This window comes from Apteryx mantelli, chromosome 1, assembly GCF_036417845.1.
Source record: "Apteryx mantelli isolate bAptMan1 chromosome 1, bAptMan1.hap1, whole genome shotgun sequence".
In the NCBI taxonomy this organism is placed as follows: Eukaryota; Metazoa; Chordata; class Aves; order Apterygiformes; family Apterygidae; genus Apteryx; species Apteryx mantelli.
This window is the reverse complement of record NC_089978.1, coordinates 135110184-135129736: the sequence shown is the minus strand read 5'-3', so window position 1 is coordinate 135129736 and position 19553 is coordinate 135110184. Positions and strand designations below refer to the sequence as shown.

The following is a 19553-nucleotide window of genomic DNA, read 5'->3' as shown; positions in this document are numbered from 1 at the left end:
GTCTCGCACCACCCTCTCCGCTTGCCTCGTGCCCGCGAGTAACCCCTGCCCCGCCCACTCCTCCTACCCCTCCCCTGCCCGGCTCTCTCCTGTCCCGGCACAGCCAATGGTGAGGCGGGCTCCGCCTCGCGGTCCCGGCCCCGCCCCCTCCGGCCCGCCTGAGCCCGGCCCACAGAAGAGCTTTCTCCAATCATTGGCTAAAAGGGACACCCCGCGGCACCACCCACTCGCGGGGTAACCTTTGCTTTAGTGAGCGCAGGGCCCTGCCCCGCTGCCATAAACTGACCAATAGGAGGCGCCTTGGGGGCGTGGTCGGCCTGGCGTAGCCAATGGGCGCGCAGGGGGACGAAAGCGGTGCGGGGGCCGCGGGGGCTGGTGCCGTTGCCGGGTTCGAGGAGCAGCCGGCCGGCGGGGCGGCCGGTGGAGAAGATGGCGGTGGCGGGGTCCGGCTGGGGCCTGGCCCAGGTGGCGGAGGCACTGGGCTCGTCTGAGCAGGCGCTGCGCCTCATCATGTCCATCCTGATGGGTAAGGGAGGGCAGAGGGCGCAGCGGTCAGGGGTGAAAGGTCTGGCGCCCCGGGCAGAGCTTCCCCACTCCCGGCCAGGGAGCACCGCGCCGTTCCGGAAGGGTGGGCTAGGGCAGGCCGGTGCCGGTGCCGGCGCGGGGCCTGGGCCGGGCAGCGGCCGCGCCGTGCCCTCGCGGAGCCACACCTATGTCTGCGCCGCCGGGCCGGGCCACGTGTGCGCGCGCGGAGCCGGCGGTGCGAGCGCTCCCGCGCGCCGCCTGGGACCCGGGGTCACGTGCGCCCCGCACCGGCTGGGGGCCGCGCGGCGGCGGGAGGCGGGGGGGTGCGTCCGGCTGCCTTGTCAGACCCCCGTGCCGCGGGGCCGGGGAGCGAGTCCAAGAAGGATCTCGCAACAGCCTTCGATCTGGAAATCCGTGGTGGCACTTCATCCTGCCGGTGGAGGAGGTGGAAACGCTGCAGTGGGCAGGAGGGATAACCTGCTACGAAGCTGCACAGAAGAACCTGTGGCTTTCCCCAGAGGAAGAACGGGGTGCAGTATTTGCAGATCGCATTTGAAAGGTGTATGTAAACCTTGCATCTTTCACTGAGAAGGGAAGCCGTAATTTTGAGACCTATAGATCCAGTCACTGTGCTGCTCCAGTATAGTGCAGGCTTTCTGCAAGCTGTGAAATGAAGTCTGTGTTTTGGGGACTGTTTGGGACATAACAACTTTGTTTACAGTTGTTCTGATGTCTTTTGTGCAAGTGCCGGATACTGTATATGCATCAAATCCTATGTGAGCATATGCGCTTGGAGGTATGTATGCTTAGGAATCTCTATAAGCTCTCTGAGATGTGGCCCTGTCCAGCTGTAGGGTGATCTCTGCCAAGAGACAGTATGAGTGTCTACAGTAATAATGGAGCTATGTAGGAGTGACATACCATCACAGGGACTGCCAGGTAGGGTGGGTAAAGCCTGCTAGCGAGTGGTGGCTAGAAGTACTGGGATGTTACCCGGTGCTCCACCTGAGGTGAAATTAGTGTTGCAAAATGCATAGTTCCTATGCATATCTAACTGTGAGATAGTTAAAGTCACATGTAAAATGGCTGAGGCACTGGAGTTGTGATGTGGGCTAATAATTGGGTTTTTCTGAGCTCCCAAAACATTAATTCAAATGTATATATTGTGCTGTCTGCAAAAATCTCTGCCAATGTCCATGAAACTGATTTTTGAAAACTTGATGGTATAGTCACTTAGCAGAAAGGAAATACAGGCTTTTCTCTGAAACTAAGAATACGTGTGAAGGCGTACAGTTGCTACCATGTGATCTGTCTAAATAAAGTTGCCTTGGCTAACTAAAAGCATAATTTTTAAAGAAAAAAGAGATGGAAGAAAAGTTGGGTCACTCTCTAACCTTGGTCTAGACCAGACTTTTTTTTGTTTAGTTTAATCCACTAGGCATAAGTTCAAAATGAATTGGAACATTCTTCACTTAGAGGGTGGATATAGGGGATTGAACTGATTGTCATTTTGGATTTAACTTAGAGATTAGTTAAACCAAATGTATTTCATAAAGAAAAATTAAATAACATGAAACATCTACAAGACATGTGCATAAGGCAGCGTGAGTTAATCTAATAGCTCCCCACAGCTGAACAGGGAAAGTCCTGCCTTCTTTTCTCCCATATCTGTCTCTGGTACTCTAATCATGAGCTGATTCAGTTTACTTGCCTGGCAGAAATCTAAACCAGAAAAAACAGATAATTTACTCGTGGGTTAGTCAACTGAACCAACCAAGGGACTAGTCTAACAAGAGCTGATGCAGAAAGGGGTTGGAAAGTGCAAGGGGAGGCAGACATTTACTATAGAGTGTCAGATGCATTTGCAGAACACACCTCGGACATATTCTCAGAGTTCCTTCTTTCTTTTGTAAACAGTAAGCTGCAATGTGATACTGGAAGGCCCTTTGTGCTGCCTGGTGTCCTTATGGGGGAGCATAATCGCTTCTTCAAAATGAACAGCAGATAATTACCATCTTAATGATAAGAAGAGATGCCTAATTCAGTCAGCTCTGACCCAAGTCTGTAATTCTTGGGTATCGTTACACTCCATATGCAGTGCTGACATCAAGTCACTGAGATGGCATGTTCTCCCTTCCTGATACAGACCACTGTAGCTGTTTTGCAAAAAGTCTTATTGAGTCTTTACAGTTTGTATTAAATAGTCTTGGGATCAGGGACGGAGACTGTAGTTTGGTACTCTTGCGTGTAGATTTAACCCACTCAGGCAGAGGGGATTGGCTCCAGGTTTCATGGTTAATGGATAGATAGTAAAGCATTATACTATTACATTAAAAGGGCGTGCCAAGCACCACTCTAAAGCAACATGAGAGGAGGGCAAGAAGAGTTCCCTAACTTGACAGTGGCAATTAAAAAAAAAAAAAGCTTATTTAATTGCAGCTTAGCTTACAATCCTTCTAATGTGACTGAGAGCCCTTACCTGTGCCTGTTGGTAATGCAGCTTGTACTGATGACCACTTCATAGGATGGAATAAGGTATAAATGAAAGACAGAAATTGCTAGAAGCTGAAAATTGTATTAGGACAGGCAGGGTGCTTCTCCATTACTTCCTCCACTGCAGGTGTTTTCAAAGATCCACGAAGAAAGTTATAGTTGGCTGCATCTAATACTACTGAATTATTTCAGAGGAAGACACAATGAGGATGAGGTAGCATAGTGTGTTCCAAAGCTGGATTTAAAAGTTGGTGCTTGTTCCTCCCTCTGTGGTACAGTTCATCTATACTATGCATTTTTTCTGCTAAAACTGTTTGCAGGGCTCCACTGTTCAGTAGATCACCAGAAACTGTTAAAAATAGCTCTCTAAAAAGGGGAAGAATGGTAAAGGACTTTGGACTTCTTATATTAATTTCCGCACAAAGCTGCATTGTCGTTGAAAAAAATAGTCTGAGTGAACTCTCTTGCTTTAGAATAAGAGTATTCACTTAGTTATGATCTGAAATAACCAAAAGATGTGATTTAAAACTGTTAACAGTCTGCCACTACTGGAAAAAAAAAGTTTAAGATGGGGCAGAACAAGAGAAAGAGAAGGAGGAAGGAAGAGCAATGAAGAACAGAAGAGTAGTCCTAAAGGGCAGCACGTTTTCTCAGTGAAAAAATGAAGACTATTATGAAGAAAATTACGGGGATTTTATTCACAGCTTTATATTTAAATCAAAGCGACACTTTTTGTACATCTTGTAATTTTGAAGCAAAGAATACAACTAGAATAAAGCCCATTACTCAGATTGTACAAGATTAAAAGCAAACTTCAGACCTCTCATATAGTGAAAATTTGCATAAACAACCTTTGAAGCAATTAGTCTGTAATTAGGCAATGTTATCAACAGCAGTAATACTTAAAGCATGGATCTGGATCCTTTTTATTTTAAAACTCTGGTGTGTCTAGTATATTAATGTCTGTCAATCATATGAAACTGTCTTTTGAGAGATGTACTCTGCCTTATATTCTTCAGTATTAATATCAAGGCCTAGTGTTCCCTTAGGAGAAAATATGTCTCTAGGTCATCATGGAAGACTACAATGGTCTTGGATCCCTACCTACAGAGTTACTTTCTGGTTGTTGGAGTGAGCAGCCTAGACTAATGCTGTCATTGCTCCTTGGAGGACAAAGGGAGGGAGCCCCTCCAACTATGGGAAGGAGAAAAGAGGGTTTCTGAGTTGCTGCTCTCACGCCTCTGTGAAAGGAGGTAGATTTCTTTCCTTCTGTCACCATTCATGTGTAAGCCAGGATACAGAAGGCCCTGCAGCACTGTATATCTAGGGTTTAGGTTGATCTTATTCCCTGTCTGACTAACTGTAAAAGAAAGAATGATCCCAAAGAATTAAAGGTGTTTAGCAGGCCATGCTATTATACAGTGGCTTGCAAGCTACCTGGCATGTTCTCCTGCAAAGTGGCAGGGGGCGACATACTGTTTACAGCCCTGAGCCAGAACTGACCCTGCTGATCTGCCCAGACCTGGCCAGGAGCAGCATCTGGGAAGTGTTCCCTAATGTACATGCATAACAGTAACCTGCAGAAATTAACACTGTTCTTACTGAATAGGTGCCAGATACCAGCTGACTTGTTTGCACATGGGTCTTATCCCTTCCTCTTCCACTCCCCAGCGATATTTGACATCCTTTGCTTCCTCTTGCTCTCTGCATCTTTAAGATTTTTAAGCTCAGAGAAATTCACCCAGTGATCACTTGTCCCAGATCAACTTCCCAGCTGGCCAGCCGAGCAAGAACCTTACCAAAGGTGAGGCAGACAACTAGTTTCAATTGATAAGAGGTAGAAGAAGAAGGGGTAAGAGGCAACACTGCCCTGTCACAGCTGCTAAAATCAGTCCACTCAGAGAGCACTCCTTTCTGTGCTGCCTCTTTTTTTCAATTCCTAACTTCGAATATATTTTATTCCTTAAAAAAAAAAGTTAAATTGGAGAGCTGTGTAATGCTTCATACAATGTCTACATTAACAAGTAACAGGGCACAATAGGAGAGCAGATGATATGTTGTGTGCAGTACCTGATGTCCTCACTGCATGACTTGCAGGGATTTATTTTGGACTTGCTCTAGTCTGGTCCTATGGACTGAGTGCTCGTTATTAGCTGGAGCCTGTTTTCAGTCCAGTTTCATCTGAAAGGAATCCTGTTCACATGCTCTGAGACAGCTCTGCTATTTAAACTAAAGCACAGTAAGTGGATTTCAAAAGCATACACCTGAGCTGAATTATATACTCATTTACATGCACCCAATGTTAAACAAGGTGTGGGATTTCACTTAATCTTGTGGCAAGCAATCTTATAGACAGAAAAAAAGAACACCTTTGAAGTCAAAATACTGGGTAAGGCTTTCATTTGAACATGTCTTCCCTTTGTCCCATTCCTTTTAGTTTTAGCATTCTTATAAGGAAATGCAGACTATTGGTGTGCTAGATTTTAATAAAGGTGGAGCTAACTGATTAGCAGAAGGGAAGGAGAAAAAGTTGAAGTCTGATCTAATCTCTTGAAGATAAAATGAAACTAACACATAGAAAAGGGGAAATAAAGGGAACAGAAATACAAAGAAGGTTTCTGCTGCCCTTATTTGTAGCTTTATTTCTGGAAAAAGACAGGTGTCTTAATCACTCATTCCAGAATATGGCAAACTTAACAACATTGTTTTTCTTGGATTTGGTAGAAATTTCCTTCTACCTAATCCAGCCTCTTGATCATTTACTTCTTTGCTCTTTTAGATTGTTTTCTTGGACAACCTGGTCATTGTGCAGCAATCCATTACTCTTCCAAATGGGTGACAAAGAAGCAACCTTTCACTCAGGTTCCAGGGTTCTCTTAAGCAGAGGTTGTCCTCTTGTTCCCTTAAAATAAGGGAGGAATTTATCATCAAAGGCATGTCACAGCTAATTTGTCCCTTTTACATTGATTGCTAATTACATTCTGTAAAGAGTCTGTCTAGAGCTAAAAATCAGCTTTGTGCACAGATCACTTTTAAACTTCATGGTGCATAGAAAAGGAGAATTACCTCTTGAGAAGGTTGTCTTCTGTTTCCTCCAGGAGTATTCCAACCTGTTTCCTGTCTCAGTCACCTCTGCCTCTTCCCGAAAAAGCTGTAGAAGATGAATTTGGCAGACTGGAATCTGGTACGCAGGGTCTCTCAGCATCAAGAACAGGGATTCTATTCCTGTTGGGTTTGAATAGCAAAAGAAAAGCAACATGGCATCCTGAATCTGACATATCTAAATATGACAGCAAGCTTTCCAGATGGCAACATTAACTTCAAAAACTGCCTTCCTGCTTTCACTGTGCTAATTCATGCTATTGCAAGGACACTTTAGTGGGATGGGAGTACTGCTGTTGTTAATAGTAAGAATAGCTAATTGTTTAATAGCCAGTTTTTGAGCACTCAAAAATACATGGTCTGAATTATCCTATTGTGGATTCACTGATATTCAGTATTCACTTCATTGATATTCAGTATTCACTACCCTCTGGGAGTTGTATCTGCAGTATAGGATGGGACCTCTAAAACTGAGAACATGCTGTGTGCAACAAAACTGTAACTAAAGTGCAGTCCAGAGTGCCAACAAGTTGCTCTGATATCATAAAAAAATGTGACTTTTGAACCTGAACAGCACCTATATCATACAAGACCGAGACTTAGATTTCTTGGTTTCTAAAAATATATTCTCTATGCATGTTAGTAGTTCTCCAATTGCAAAGGCTCTCCCTAATTTGTTTAGAGCAGTATTTCCCAAAGGGTGATACAGTCTCCTGGGGGGAGTTAAAAAGAAGTAAGCATAACAAGTGAAATAGGTCTTTTTATTAAAGAGTAGGAACACTGGTTGGGGATGAGGGGAAAATGGATAAAATTTATTACTTTTAGAAATTTGATGTACACTATTGTAGACAGAACTAAATTTTGACTGAGTACTGAGATGGCTGGAGCCAAAAGAACAAAATTTTTTTTCTGCTGAAATTAGAGTATTTTGCAAGATTGCACTGATTTTTGAGAGTGGAAAATCCTTGAAAATATTATTTTAAAACCATATGTTTCAACAAAGTTGCACTTTGTCTATATTTCTGATCTGATTTTCTTTCCCCATGCTCAAAAGGGGGAAAAATATTTCCATGGTAAACCTCAATATTTTAACTTTTGATCCAAACTGATGGAAAGTCCAAACTAAGTTTCTTAGCACTTTCCCTTTTACAAAGCTGTTTCCAGTTGTTAAAATGTTTATTAAACTTCAAGTGGTGTCTACCTCGCAAGGAAATTAAAATTAAAAAGAAAAAAATAGAGAGATTTCTGTCTATATGTTTCTGGGTATGAGGCTGGCAGGCAATACTTTTTTTTTTTTTTTTTTTTTTTTTAAATCATGTGAAATGTTCTAATTCCTTGAATTACTCTTGTATTCCCAGGGAGCTAGTGTGATGAACTCTCTTTGACAGTTACTTCTTTCCTCCTCAGATGGTATTCAGGAATAGCAGAAGAGCATACATCTGATTCTAGTGCCAAAGGACCAAGACCATTGGGTAGGGGAACAGGGTGAATCAGGGCAAAATAGCTGGTGAGCCTTGGACAAGGGCTTAAGGGGTGAGAGAGAGGAGCAAAGAAACAGGTACTAAGAACAGAGGAGTAGTAAGGCTGAGACTGGAAGCAACTGGGGAAGTAGGGTGGAACTGTGAGCCAGCTAAAGGAAAGAATGACAAGGCTGTGTAAAGAGCTTGAGCGGAGCAGGAAGGAAAAGGAAGGGTTTGGATAAGGCTTTTTATACAGGAATTTGGAACTGTTTTTGCAGGAGGGAAGAGGGAGATTGAATACAAATCCAGGAGCAAGATTGCCAGCTTTTATGGGGAAGGAGTTATGGAATGTGGAGCCTGGCTGGTCATTGAGATGGAGAAAGAGGCCTAGAGAGTGGAGACAGGTGCAGGGTGCAAAAGTGGAAAGGAGCAGGAAAGAGATATGCCAAGAGGCTGAGGAAATGGGGAGAAGCAGTTCAGATTCTAGAAGAAACAGGTATACATCTGGGCTCAGTAGACCATGCTGCCTTCCAGGATCTTGAATGGAGCCCAAAGCTCTCAAATTCTGTCACTCCTTTCCGAGGGATTTGCGGGGAAGGAAAGGACCGTAAAATGGCTCCTCCAGTCACCCCTCAGCACATTAGCTTTGCCAGATTGTGATGCATATATTTTACCTAATATAACAAAATTCTTCATTCCCTCTCATAGTAGTGACTAGATTTGGCCTTACTTATTGGAAAGGTTCCATCTGTCAACCATTTCCTGGCAAAACCTGCATTTCATCCCCTTTTATTAATGTTCAATACAAGAGATGACTACCTACTGCTACTGTTATTCCATTACTTCCATTCAGGTAGCAGAGATTTCACAGAATCACAGAATGGTTGAGGTTGGAAGGGACCTCTGGAGATCATCTAGTCCAACCCCCCTGCTCAAGCAGGGTCACCTAGAGCACATTGCACAGGATTGCATCCAGGCGGGTTTTGAATATCTCCAGAGAAGGAGACTCCACAACCTCTCTGGGCAACCTGTTCCAGTGCTCTGTCACCCTCACAGTAAAGAAGTTTTTCCTCATATTCAGATGGAACTTCCTGTGTTTCAGTTTGTGCCCGTTGCCTCATGTCCTGTTGCTGGGCACCACTGAAAAGAGTCTGGCTCCATCCTCTTGACACCCTCCCTTCAGATATTTGTACACATTGATAAAATCCCCCCTCAGCCTTCTCTCCTCCAGGCTAAACAGGCGCAGCTCTCTCAGTCTTTCCTCATAAGAGAGATGCTCCAGTCCCCTAATCATCTTTGTAGCCCTTCACTGGACTTGCTCAAGTAGTTCCATGTCTCTCTTGTACTGGGGAGCCCAGAACTGAACACACTACTCCAGATGTGGCCTCACCAGGGCTGAGGAGAGGGAGAGGATCCCCTCCCTCGACCTGCTGGCAACACTCTTCCTAAGGCACCCCAGGATACCATTGGCCTTCTTGGCCACAAGGCACATTGCTGGCTCATGGTCAACTTGTTGTCCACCAGGACTCCCAGGTCCTTCTCCACAGAGCTGCTTTCCAGCAGATCAACCCCCAGCCTGTCCTGCTGCAGGGCCCTATTCCTCCCTAGGTGCAGGACTCTGCAATTGCCTTTGTTGAACTTCAGGAGGTTCCTGCCTGCTCATCTCGCCAGCCCCCTCTGACCGGCAGCACAGCTCTCTGCTGCATCAGCCACTCCTCCCCGGTTTGTATCATCAGCAAACTTGCCGAGGAGGCACTCTGTCCCTTCATCCAGGTCACTGATGAAGAAGTTGAGCAAGACTGGACCCAGGACTGACCCCTGGCGCGGCGACACTAGCTACAGGCCTCCAACTAGACTCTCCACATCAGTGGAGCACAACCCTCTGAGCTCTGCCAGCCAGCCAGTTCTCAAGCCACCTCACCGGCCACTCATCTAACCCACACTTCCTGAGCTTACCTATGAGGATGTTACAGGAGACAGTGTGGAAAGCCTTCCTGAAGTCAAGGTCGACAACATCCACTGCTCTCGCCTCATCTACCCAGGCAGGCATTCCAGCATAGAAGGCTATCAGATCGGTTAGGCATCATTTCCCCTCGGGGAAGGCACGCTGACCACTCCTGCTCGCCTTCTGGTCCGCCACAGCCTTAGAGATGGCCCCCAGGACGAGCTGCTCCATCACCTTTCGAGGGATGGAGGTGAGCCTGACTGGCCTGTAGTTCCCTGGGTGCTCCTTCTTGCCCTTTTTGAAGAGTGGGGTGACGCTGGCTTTCTTCCGGTCCTCAGGCACCTCTCCTGTTCTCCAGGACCTTGCAAAGATGATGGAGAGTGGCCTAGCAATAACATCTGCCAGCTCCCTCAGCACTCGTGGGTGCATCCCAGCGGGGCCCATGGATTTGTGGGTGTCAGGTTTCACTAAATGATCTCTAACCCCATCCTCCTCAACCAAGGGGAAGTCTTCCTTTCTCCAGACTTTCTCTCTTGCCTCCAGCGTCTGAGAGTCCTGAGGGCTGGCCTGAGCAGGAAAGACTGAAGCAAAGAAGACATTAAGTAACTCTGCCTTCTCTGCATCCTTCGTCATCAGGGCACCCACCCCATTCAGCAGCAGGCCCACATTTTCTCTAGTCTTCCTTTTGCTACTGATGTATTTGAAGCAGCCCTTCTTGTCCTTGACATCTCTTGCCAGATTTAATTCCAGACGGGCCTTAGCCTTCCTCGTCACATCCCTGCATACTCTGACAACGTTCCTATATTCCTCCCAAGTGGCCTGTCCCCCTTTCCACTTTCTCTATACTTCCTTCTTCCGTTTGAGTTTTGCCAGGAGCTTCTTGCTCATGCAAGCAGGTCTCCTGCCTCCTTTGCTTGACTTCTTACTCATAGGGATGCTCCGATCTTGAGCTTGCAGGAAGTGATGCTTGAATATTAACCAGCTCTCTTGGACTCCCCTTCCTTCTAGGGCCCTAACCCATGGGATTCCTCCAAGTAGGTCCCTGAAGAGGCCAAAGTTTGCTCTGCTGAAGTCCAGGGTTGCGATCCTGCTTATTGCCCTGCCTCCTCCTCGCAGCATCCTGAACTCCACCATCTCGTGGTCACTGCCCCCAAGGCTGCCCCCGACCTTCACATCTTCGGCCAGTCCTTCTCTGTTTGTTAGTACGAGGTGCAGCAGCACACCTCTCCTCGCTGGCTCCTCCACCACCTGTGTCCAAAAGTTATCACCAATGCTCTGCAGGAACTTCCTGGAGTGTTTGTGCCTAGCTGTGTTGTGTCTCCAGCAGCTATCAGACTGGTTGAAGTCCCCCATGAGAACCAGCGCCCGTGATCGTGAGGCTACTTCCAGCTGTCTGTAGAAGGCCTCCGCCACTTCCTCTTCCTGATCAGGTGGCCTGTAGTAAACACCCACCACAGTGTCCCCCATGCTAGCCTGCCCTTTAATCCTTCCCCATAAGCTCTCGACTCGCTCTTCAGCCACCCCTAGGCACAGCTCGATACATTCCAGTTGCTCTCTCACCTAAAGAGCAACTCCACCACCTCGCTTTCCTGGCCTGTCCTTCCTAAAAAGCAGGTAGCCATCTAGGACAGCACTCCAGTCATGTGAACGATCCCACCATGTCTCTATAATTGCATGAGCTCATGATCATGGCCCTGCAACCACACACAGCTCTCTAGTTCTTCCTCTTTAGTCCCCATGCTGCATGCATTGATGTACAGTCATTTCAGAACAGTGATTGAGCATACAGGTTTCCCAGGAGGGATACAAGAGGCTCCTCCGTAGCCACAGCCCATGCTCACTTCCCTGGCTGCACGCACCCACTGGAGGCACCCCGCCTCGAGCCATGTTTTGCCAACTACCTGGTCACTATAACTCTCCCCTTGCCCCACTTTCCTAGTTTACAGTCCTCCTTAGCAGGCTGGCCAACCTGTTGGCATAGACACACGTGCCCCGCTTAGTGAGGTGGATCCCAGTTCTCCCCATCAGTTGTCGATCTTCAAACAGGGTCCCATGCTCATAGAAACCAAAACCCTGTTGCCAACACCAGTGGCACAGCCAGTTGTTAACTTGGAAAGGCCGTCTCCTCCATCCCCCTCACTGGCGGGATTGAGGAGAAGATGACCTGGGCTCCCAGACCCTTGACCACCATCCCCAGAGCTCTGAAATCCTGTTTGATGGTTTCCAGTTTGCCCTTGGTGTCATTAGTGCCCACATGGAAGAGCAGCAGAAGGTAATAGTCTGATGAGTGGACATTTATCCACCTTTATCCACTGCTACAGATTTCAACTAGGCTAATAAGCAGGATGGTATGTGGTGAATTGTTTCCTTTTTAGCAGGACCGATCGTTGGTGGTGGTGGTTTTAAACAAGATGAAAGAACACAAGCTTGCAAAGTCAAACAATTATAAGTTATGAAATGCCAGAATTAAAGCTCCTTCTGCTACCCCAATTCAGCTCCCTTATGCATATGCCTTTAGAAACACTAACTGCATGAACAGACTTAAGACACCCATGAGATGGACAACACTTTCTGTATCAATATGTATTAAAACACAATATATTTATTGTTTAATAAGTGGCAGTGTTTATTGCATGCTACGTGGACCTCACCTAGATGACAGAATTTTATTTACTCATGGGATTTTATGTGGCACTTCTCACCATAGTACAAGTGTGCTTCACAAATGTTTAATTCTCACTGGAGCCACAGATGAATAATCTGGGGATATTCCCAAATTAGAGTGGAAGCTAACATGCAGAAAATGCAAGGAAAAAACTCTTTCCACTTATTGTAGCTGCTCAATATGAAATTCTTCTAACTTTGTTTTTTCAAAATATTACATGCGTAATGCCAAGTGGATTTAGTTATAGCTCTGTGTGCCCGATACTTCACAAATCAGATGCAAATCTGAATTAGAATCAAGAATTAGAAAAGAAAGAATAAACTACTGGAGGTCACTTGGGGAAAGTTGGGATTAAAGTTGGTCAGCATCACGTAAGAACTCTGTGGGGGAAGCAGGGATTGAATTCTGGACAGTGTAATGGTGTTAACCATAAAATGTCTTTTTTTTTTTTTAATCTAGCTGCTTGCCATATTCATTGTATTTGTCACAGAAACTGCTTGCCACATTCAATTTGTCACAGAAATTGGAAATGAGTCAGATGGTAGTCCACTAGCCTCTTACACAGCACAAATCTGATTCATGTATTTCAGCATGATCTATCTCACATATTGAATGAGGCCAGAAACTGTAATCATGAAATTTCTTATACTTCAACTTTGGTATAATACTGTTCCTGTTAATATATTTTCTTCTTTATAATATATAGAGTACGTTGTCTAGCATCTATCCCCAAGATGGAAATCTAAAGCCAGGAATGTATACTGTGATCTGTATCTATGATTTATCTATGTAAAGTGCATTTACCTAGTAACATGTTCAAGAACATTAATTTGGACCATTACAAACATTGCTGCTTGTCTGCACCAATTTACATCTTTTTTTTTTTTTTCCCCTACTCAGGATATCCTTTTGCTTTGTTCCAGCGCTATTTCCTCTTCCAGAAGGAGACCTACCTCATTCATCTGTACAATGTGTTAACAGGACTCTCAATTGCTTACTTCAATTTTGGTAAGATGGGTTGGGGAAGAGAGAGCTGCCTGGCCCAGGGCTTGCTGGAGTCTGGAAGGACCTGTAATGGGAAGCTGCTGAAACGTCATTTCTACTTTCTCTTTCTCTCTTTCTCTCTCCCCACAGGAATGCAATTCTTTCATTCCCTGCTATGTGTCCTAGTGCAGTTCCTCATACTGAGACTTATGGGTCACACGATCACTGCCGTCTTCACCAGTTTCTTCTTTCAGATGGTAAAATTCTCTTTCTTTTCGCATCTGTTTGTAGAAAAGAGCCCTTTGTTCAGTTTTTCATTTCCCAAAAGCGACTGTGGGTGGAAAAGTGGAGACAGATCAAAAAGCGCTGCAGGAATTAGTCTGAATAATCCACACAATGGTTTCTTTCAGACATACCTTATGGCTGGATATTACTTCACAGCCACGGAGCATTACGACATCAAGTGGACAATGCCACACTGTGTCTTGACTCTAAAGTTGATTGGTGAGTGATTGCTCCTTGCTCCTCTTATGTTCTGCAAGACATGCCTCAAGGAAAAGAGGGCTGATTGTTCAGCCCAACCAGGCCATCACAGGTCTTCACATAGTTGTTTCTCTCCTCTAGGTCTGGCCATTGATTACTATGATGGAGGAAAAGATTCAGTGAGTAAAACCATCTTTCTCCTTCACTCCTTCTTCCCCTTTCCTTGCCATTCCAGTGAGCTAGAGGTCAGAAAATCAAGTTCAAAGGGTGCAATTTAATAAGCTGCATTCATTGTTTGGTAAAAGCCACAGCTGAAAGAGGAGCATCTGTGAGTGTAAGAGGGTACCAAATTCCAGAGTGGAAAGAAGTAATCTGGGACAGAGACAGTAGTGATTACAGTTAGAGAAAAGCTCCTTCAGTGCTGAATCACATCAGAATATTATTCTGTCCCCTTCAAATTCCCCACCATATCCTTCCCTAAAATCCATTGCTTTAGATTTCTGATCCCCAATGCTCTGTACCTTGTGGGTAGTATTCCTTTAACTTGCAGACTACAAGCACTGAATCTCAGTTCCCCTCTTCCTTTCCCTTGTTTAGTCTCATCATATCCTTTGGATAGTTGCTGTTTACCCTTTGTTAGGGTCCTGTTAGTGAAGCAGACCAAACAATGAGAGAAGTCACACAGCACAGCATGTAGGAAAGGACAGAACACTTGTTACAGTCTCTTAATTTTTCTTCAAGTATCTATGTTCCACATCTGCTGTTTGGGGCCTCACCCAGTCTTTAACATCCATGCAATCACTGCTGATTGCAAGAAAACAAAGTTTGGCTGAAATTTTCTAAGGTGAAGTTTCAAATATTTAAAGGCAAAGAATTTACGTAATGTTCTGTCATCAGGCAGTATGGATTCTAGGGCTGTAAGGTCTTGCAATACTCTCCTTGCTATTGCATTCAGTGACTGGTAGAGGTCAGATAGACTGCTCTTACTCAGCCTACTGTGCTGGAGGGGATGCATGTCAATAGATCCCTTGTTTTGAGCTTATTTGGAAATGGAGATGTGTGCAATTGGTCTCAACTATTGGATCTTGTCACTATTTAAAGCTGTTGGGGACAGAAGGGTGGGGAGAGGAATGGATGTGGAACACACAAAGTGGAAAGTTCCTTATATATGGAGAGTAAGAACGTAGACCATAAAGGAGGTAGGTTGAGAATATAACATCCAGAGCTAGTATGAGATCCCTGGGATGATGTTAATGCCACTCCCTTTGGTACAGGAGTTCCTGACCCCTGAGCAGTCGCGATTTGCTGTCCGGGGAGTTCCTACCTTGCTGGAGGTCTCAGGATTCTCCTATTTCTATGGTGCCTTCATGGTGGGGCCTCAGTTCTCCATGACAGACTATCAGAAACTGGCAAGGGGTGAGATGACTGACGTTCCAGGCCAGAAACCCAATAGGTAATGAGAGACACTTAGCTCCTTACCTTCCTAAGATCCCAGAATACCTCTCACTGAATCATCCACACGTTCCCTGCAGTACAGTGCCTTCTTACTTGGACACTGAAGTACTGTGACCAGAAGTGCTTTAGAAGAGAAAGCAGTTTTTCAAAAGTTGCTCGTAAACTCTCTGCATAATGTCCTAGCGTTGTTCCAGGGCATGAATGTCAACAGCCATTTGGCACCTTCAGTACGGACCCAGTACCAACCTGGTAATGCTAACATTCCAAATGGAGGCATCTGCTGCAGGGGATGTGCTGACTCCCTATCACTATCTCCCCTAACCCCTCATCTCTACTTCTGTTTTCTTAATTATGAGTTTGAAAGTCTCTTTCCAGTGTTTTTCTTTGACCTCCATTTTTTCTTTCTCAGCTTTGTACCTGCTCTCAAGCGCCTGAGTTTGGGCCTGTTATTTCTAGTAACCTATACCTTGTCAAGCCCATACATCTCTGATGAATACCTCATCTCAGATGATTACATGGTATGTATTAATGTGGCAGTTTGGGCTATGGAAGTATTACACTTCTCTGAAGGTCACTGGATCTACAAGAGTGGAAGAATAAAACTCAGTTTTTTAGGTTTGCCTCAATCTAAAAAGAAGAAAAAAATTCAGCAACTACTACTAAGTCTTCCCACAACTAATTTTGCTTTGCTGTCTGTGGATTCCACAAATAAAGAATTAATCTTAGATGTTACTGTTGTTCTTGGAATCCTAACATACATATTTTGTGACCTTTAAAAGACCATCCCTCTAACCATTACATGCAAAGAACTTTACGACAGTAACTTGCAAGGCTTTTTAAAATCTGAAAGTAAAGGTTCATCTTGCAGACTTTACAAGCTGAGCTATCCTTGAGTACAAGCCAGCTTTAAAAGAACAACTTGATCTCTTGATTTCCTCAACAATGTTATTTTGGGGAGAGGGATGCAGCAACTGACTCTGCAGATTGACTCATTTGAATTAGAAATTAACCAGAATCCTTGTGGTTCTTAGAAAACTCTAACAAGTAATTTTTACTTGCAGATTATCAGTGTTTCTGTGTCTACAAACAAATGAGAGCATAAATTCCAGAAATGATTATGCTAATCCCAAAGTCTTCCCAAAGTAGCTATTTCATTGCAGCCAAATATTACTAAAGGAGGTAAAATGATGTATGAATCTTCTAAATGTATGAAAACATAAACCAGTAGCTTGGCAATCTGATCCATATAGCAGTCTCAATACATAGATCAGATTAAAATGAAAGACACTGGTAAGATCTCATCTACTCTGTCTCATTATTGCTAGTCAACTCAGTGCTGCTCAAGGCACCTAAATTATTGTCTTCTCCTGAAGTGCTGAAAGTGAGTCTTCCTACCTAGATTGCTGTATTAGCTGCCCTGCATGATCTAAGAAACGTTAGCCTTGAGGGAAACCAACCCTGAGAATTAGTTGGCAATCTTTTTATTCTGTTTCACTCTATCTCTGCAGGAGAAGCCTTTCTGGTTCCGTTGTTTTTACATATTGATCTGGGGCAAAGTTATACTCTACAAATATGTAACCTGCTGGCTTGTTACGGTGAGTCTAGAAGTCCTTTCAGAAATAAAAGACAAAAGAACAAAGGTAGCACCTTTGCAGGTATTTAGTATGCTCTTGGACTTGACACTAAATGAAAATAATTCGAATATCTGTAGATAAATGCAGATCAATTTAGCCTGCTATAAATTAGCAAAGGCTAATTAAATAAATAAAAAGGAGGCAGCTTTTAATCCATTTCTTCCATCTGCAATGGTAAGCACTCTCCACTGAGCAGAGCCCAAGCTTCCCCAATTCAGTCTTCCCAAAAAAGGGTGATGTTTTCTTCTTATCTTTTCTTCTTCTCTATATCTTTTTCCCTAGGAAGGTGTCTGCATCCTTGTTGGTCTGGGGTACAATGGGAAGGATCAGAGTGGAAAGCCTATGTGGGATGCCTGTGCCAACATGAAGGTCTGGCTGTATGAGACAACACCTTTGTTCACAGGGACCATCGCCTCTTTTAACATCAACACCAATGCTTGGGTGGCCCGGTGAGCAGAACAAACTTTTCCACTTCTGTAACATGCCAGTAACTTCTGTTTCAGGTAGAACAAGATACTAGGCTGAGAGGGAATACTAGAGGAAGAATCTGTCAGTTTTCAGTTCTTAGACTCTTCCTTACATTTTGCTCCTGGCTGCTGTCCCTGTTGAAGAAGGTTACCAAGTTGGATAGACCTTTTGATACAATCTAAAATGTCAGTTCTTTAATGCAGGCAAAAAGTTGAAGATGGTAAAAGCAGGGGGGGCTAGTGGGGGCAGAGGTTAGAATGGAACTATAGTGAGCCTTGTGGCCTGCTTAGTTGAACAGACACAGACTCTTCTAAAAGCTGGTTCCTACATTGTGCCTTTTGATTCATGACTATGCAATGACTTGACTGGGTTTTAGTTCAGCCTTTGCTGGGATACACACCTGAACTGTAAAATATCTTCCTTTCTGTGCGTTGTCAGACAACCATCTCTCCCTATTAGCTGGGACTTCTTTAAGACAAAGGCTGAGGTACATTTTTCCCTGGTAAGAGGAGCTTTGTTCCCTGCTCCTGTCACCACAGGGATATGCAAGGGTGTATGGTCTCCTGGGCCCTACATCTCCAACATGGAGAGGGGAGGACAGCCAGCGAACTAGAAGGACATTGAGTTTGTTTCTTCTCTGCTCTAGCTACATCTTCAAGCGCCTGAAGTTCCTGGGTAACAAACTGCTGTCACAGGCACTGGCTCTGTTCTTCCTGGCCATTTGGCACGGGCTGCACTCTGGCTACCTGGTGTGCTTTCAGATGGAGTTGCTTATAGTCATCATTGAAAGACAGGTGCGCTTTGAATTATTGGAATGGGGTGGCATGTCCCCTGGAGTCTGGAAACTGCCACACTGAAGGCTTCACATGGATTAAATATGAAATATACCTGCTCACTTTGAAACTGGTGTTCAAACACTACTGATCTGGTCTCAAAAGTTCAGTAAGTTGCTGGCTTCTGCAAGGGCAAGCCATAAATTTACTGCAGAAGCTGACAGGAAGGAAACTAGAGAACTTGGCACATGACTAGAGGGCAACTGAAGAGCTTGGCACCTGAGAAGTTGAAAGACAAGCACATGAGCTGAATGCTTCTGTTAAATCTCAGTACGAAAGAACAACATTCCATATTTAATCTCATTGGTTTTGGATTGAAACTTTGAGCAGGATGGGATACTTAATTACTTTTTTTGACTCACTGGTTATTGATATTGATTTGACACAATTGGATACATACTTTGGTTGCAAAACCTGCATATACATCCACAGGCCATCCAACTGAGGAGAATTCTTTGTTTTTTCTTTAAACTAGGTCATAAACCTTGTTCGGGACAGCCCTACCCTGAGCACTTTGGCCTCCATCACTGTCTTGCGGCCTATCTTCTATGTGTTGCAGCAGGCTAACCACTGGATGTTTATGGGTTACTCTTTGGTGCCATTTTGCCTTTTCACCTGGGACAAATGGATGAAGGTATTTAGTAGCCTCGAAAGGATAAACCATGCAGCCTTTTTCTCTGCCTGTCTTCTCATGCATACTTGGCCCAAAGCTGCTTGCTGATCTTTAACCATGCCTTTCTCTTTACAGGTGTACAGGTCTATTTATTTCCTCGGCCATGTGGTGTTCTTCTCTTTATTATTGGTGTTGCCTTATATTCGTAGAATAATTGTGCCACGAAAAGAAAAGCTAAAAAAGGCAGAATAGCAGCCAAAAGGTAAGGCTGTACTGTGTTCAGGAACATAGAGAGAATCCTAAACTTAAACTAGGAGGGGAGGTGGAACAGCAGTGTTACTTTTTAAAGTGAAAGAGAAACAGACGAAAACACCCTAAAATCTTCTTTTCTTTTTCAGATTGTACCATGTGTGCATTTGTAGGAGTCAATTTAACACTCCGGAAGCAAAAGCATCACCTGCCAAGTTTGCTGTGTTGAAGTATGACTTCTTTCAACATGAGGAGGGGGAAAGAGAAAGCACAGGATCAGAGACCTAAAAGGAGGGGTATGGAGGAATTCTTCTTCCAGATCCTCCACTTTCTATATGTTGCCTTATCTCTCTGCTGCCCTCCAGTGAACACTCTTGTCTCTCTGCTGCTATCAAATGATTGCAAGACACTCAATGCAGGCACTATATTGGAATGGAGCCACCTTCTGACTTTTCTACATTTGTCATCCAAGATAAAAAATTGCTCCTGTTCTTTTTCATATCTGCTTCAGCTCCTTTCCTCTTGGGTGCATCCATGTGGGAATTGTGAATTGTCTCCCACCACAAAGCAAGGTAATTCTAAAGGACCGAGTAACATGAGCTACAGGTCTAGCAGGGTACAGCCAAGAACTTCAGTTTTAAGAC

The 19553-nt window shown here is 44.5% G+C and overlaps 1 protein-coding gene across 1 annotated transcript; it reads left to right on the top strand.

The window, feature by feature from the left end:
- The first annotated feature begins 329 nt into the window (after positions 1–329).
- On the top strand, positions 330–19408 carry LPCAT3 (lysophosphatidylcholine acyltransferase 3). The gene is given in 14 exon segments (XM_067303257.1): positions 330–368; positions 370–526; positions 13091–13198; positions 13325–13431; positions 13585–13678; positions 13799–13836; positions 14932–15110; positions 15522–15630; positions 16621–16707; positions 17029–17195; positions 17861–18008; positions 18523–18681; positions 18796–18922; positions 19059–19408. Coding segments are annotated over 13 exon segments (1509 nt in total). The 3' UTR covers positions 18913–18922; positions 19059–19408.
- Positions 19409–19553: the final 145 nt, after the last annotated feature.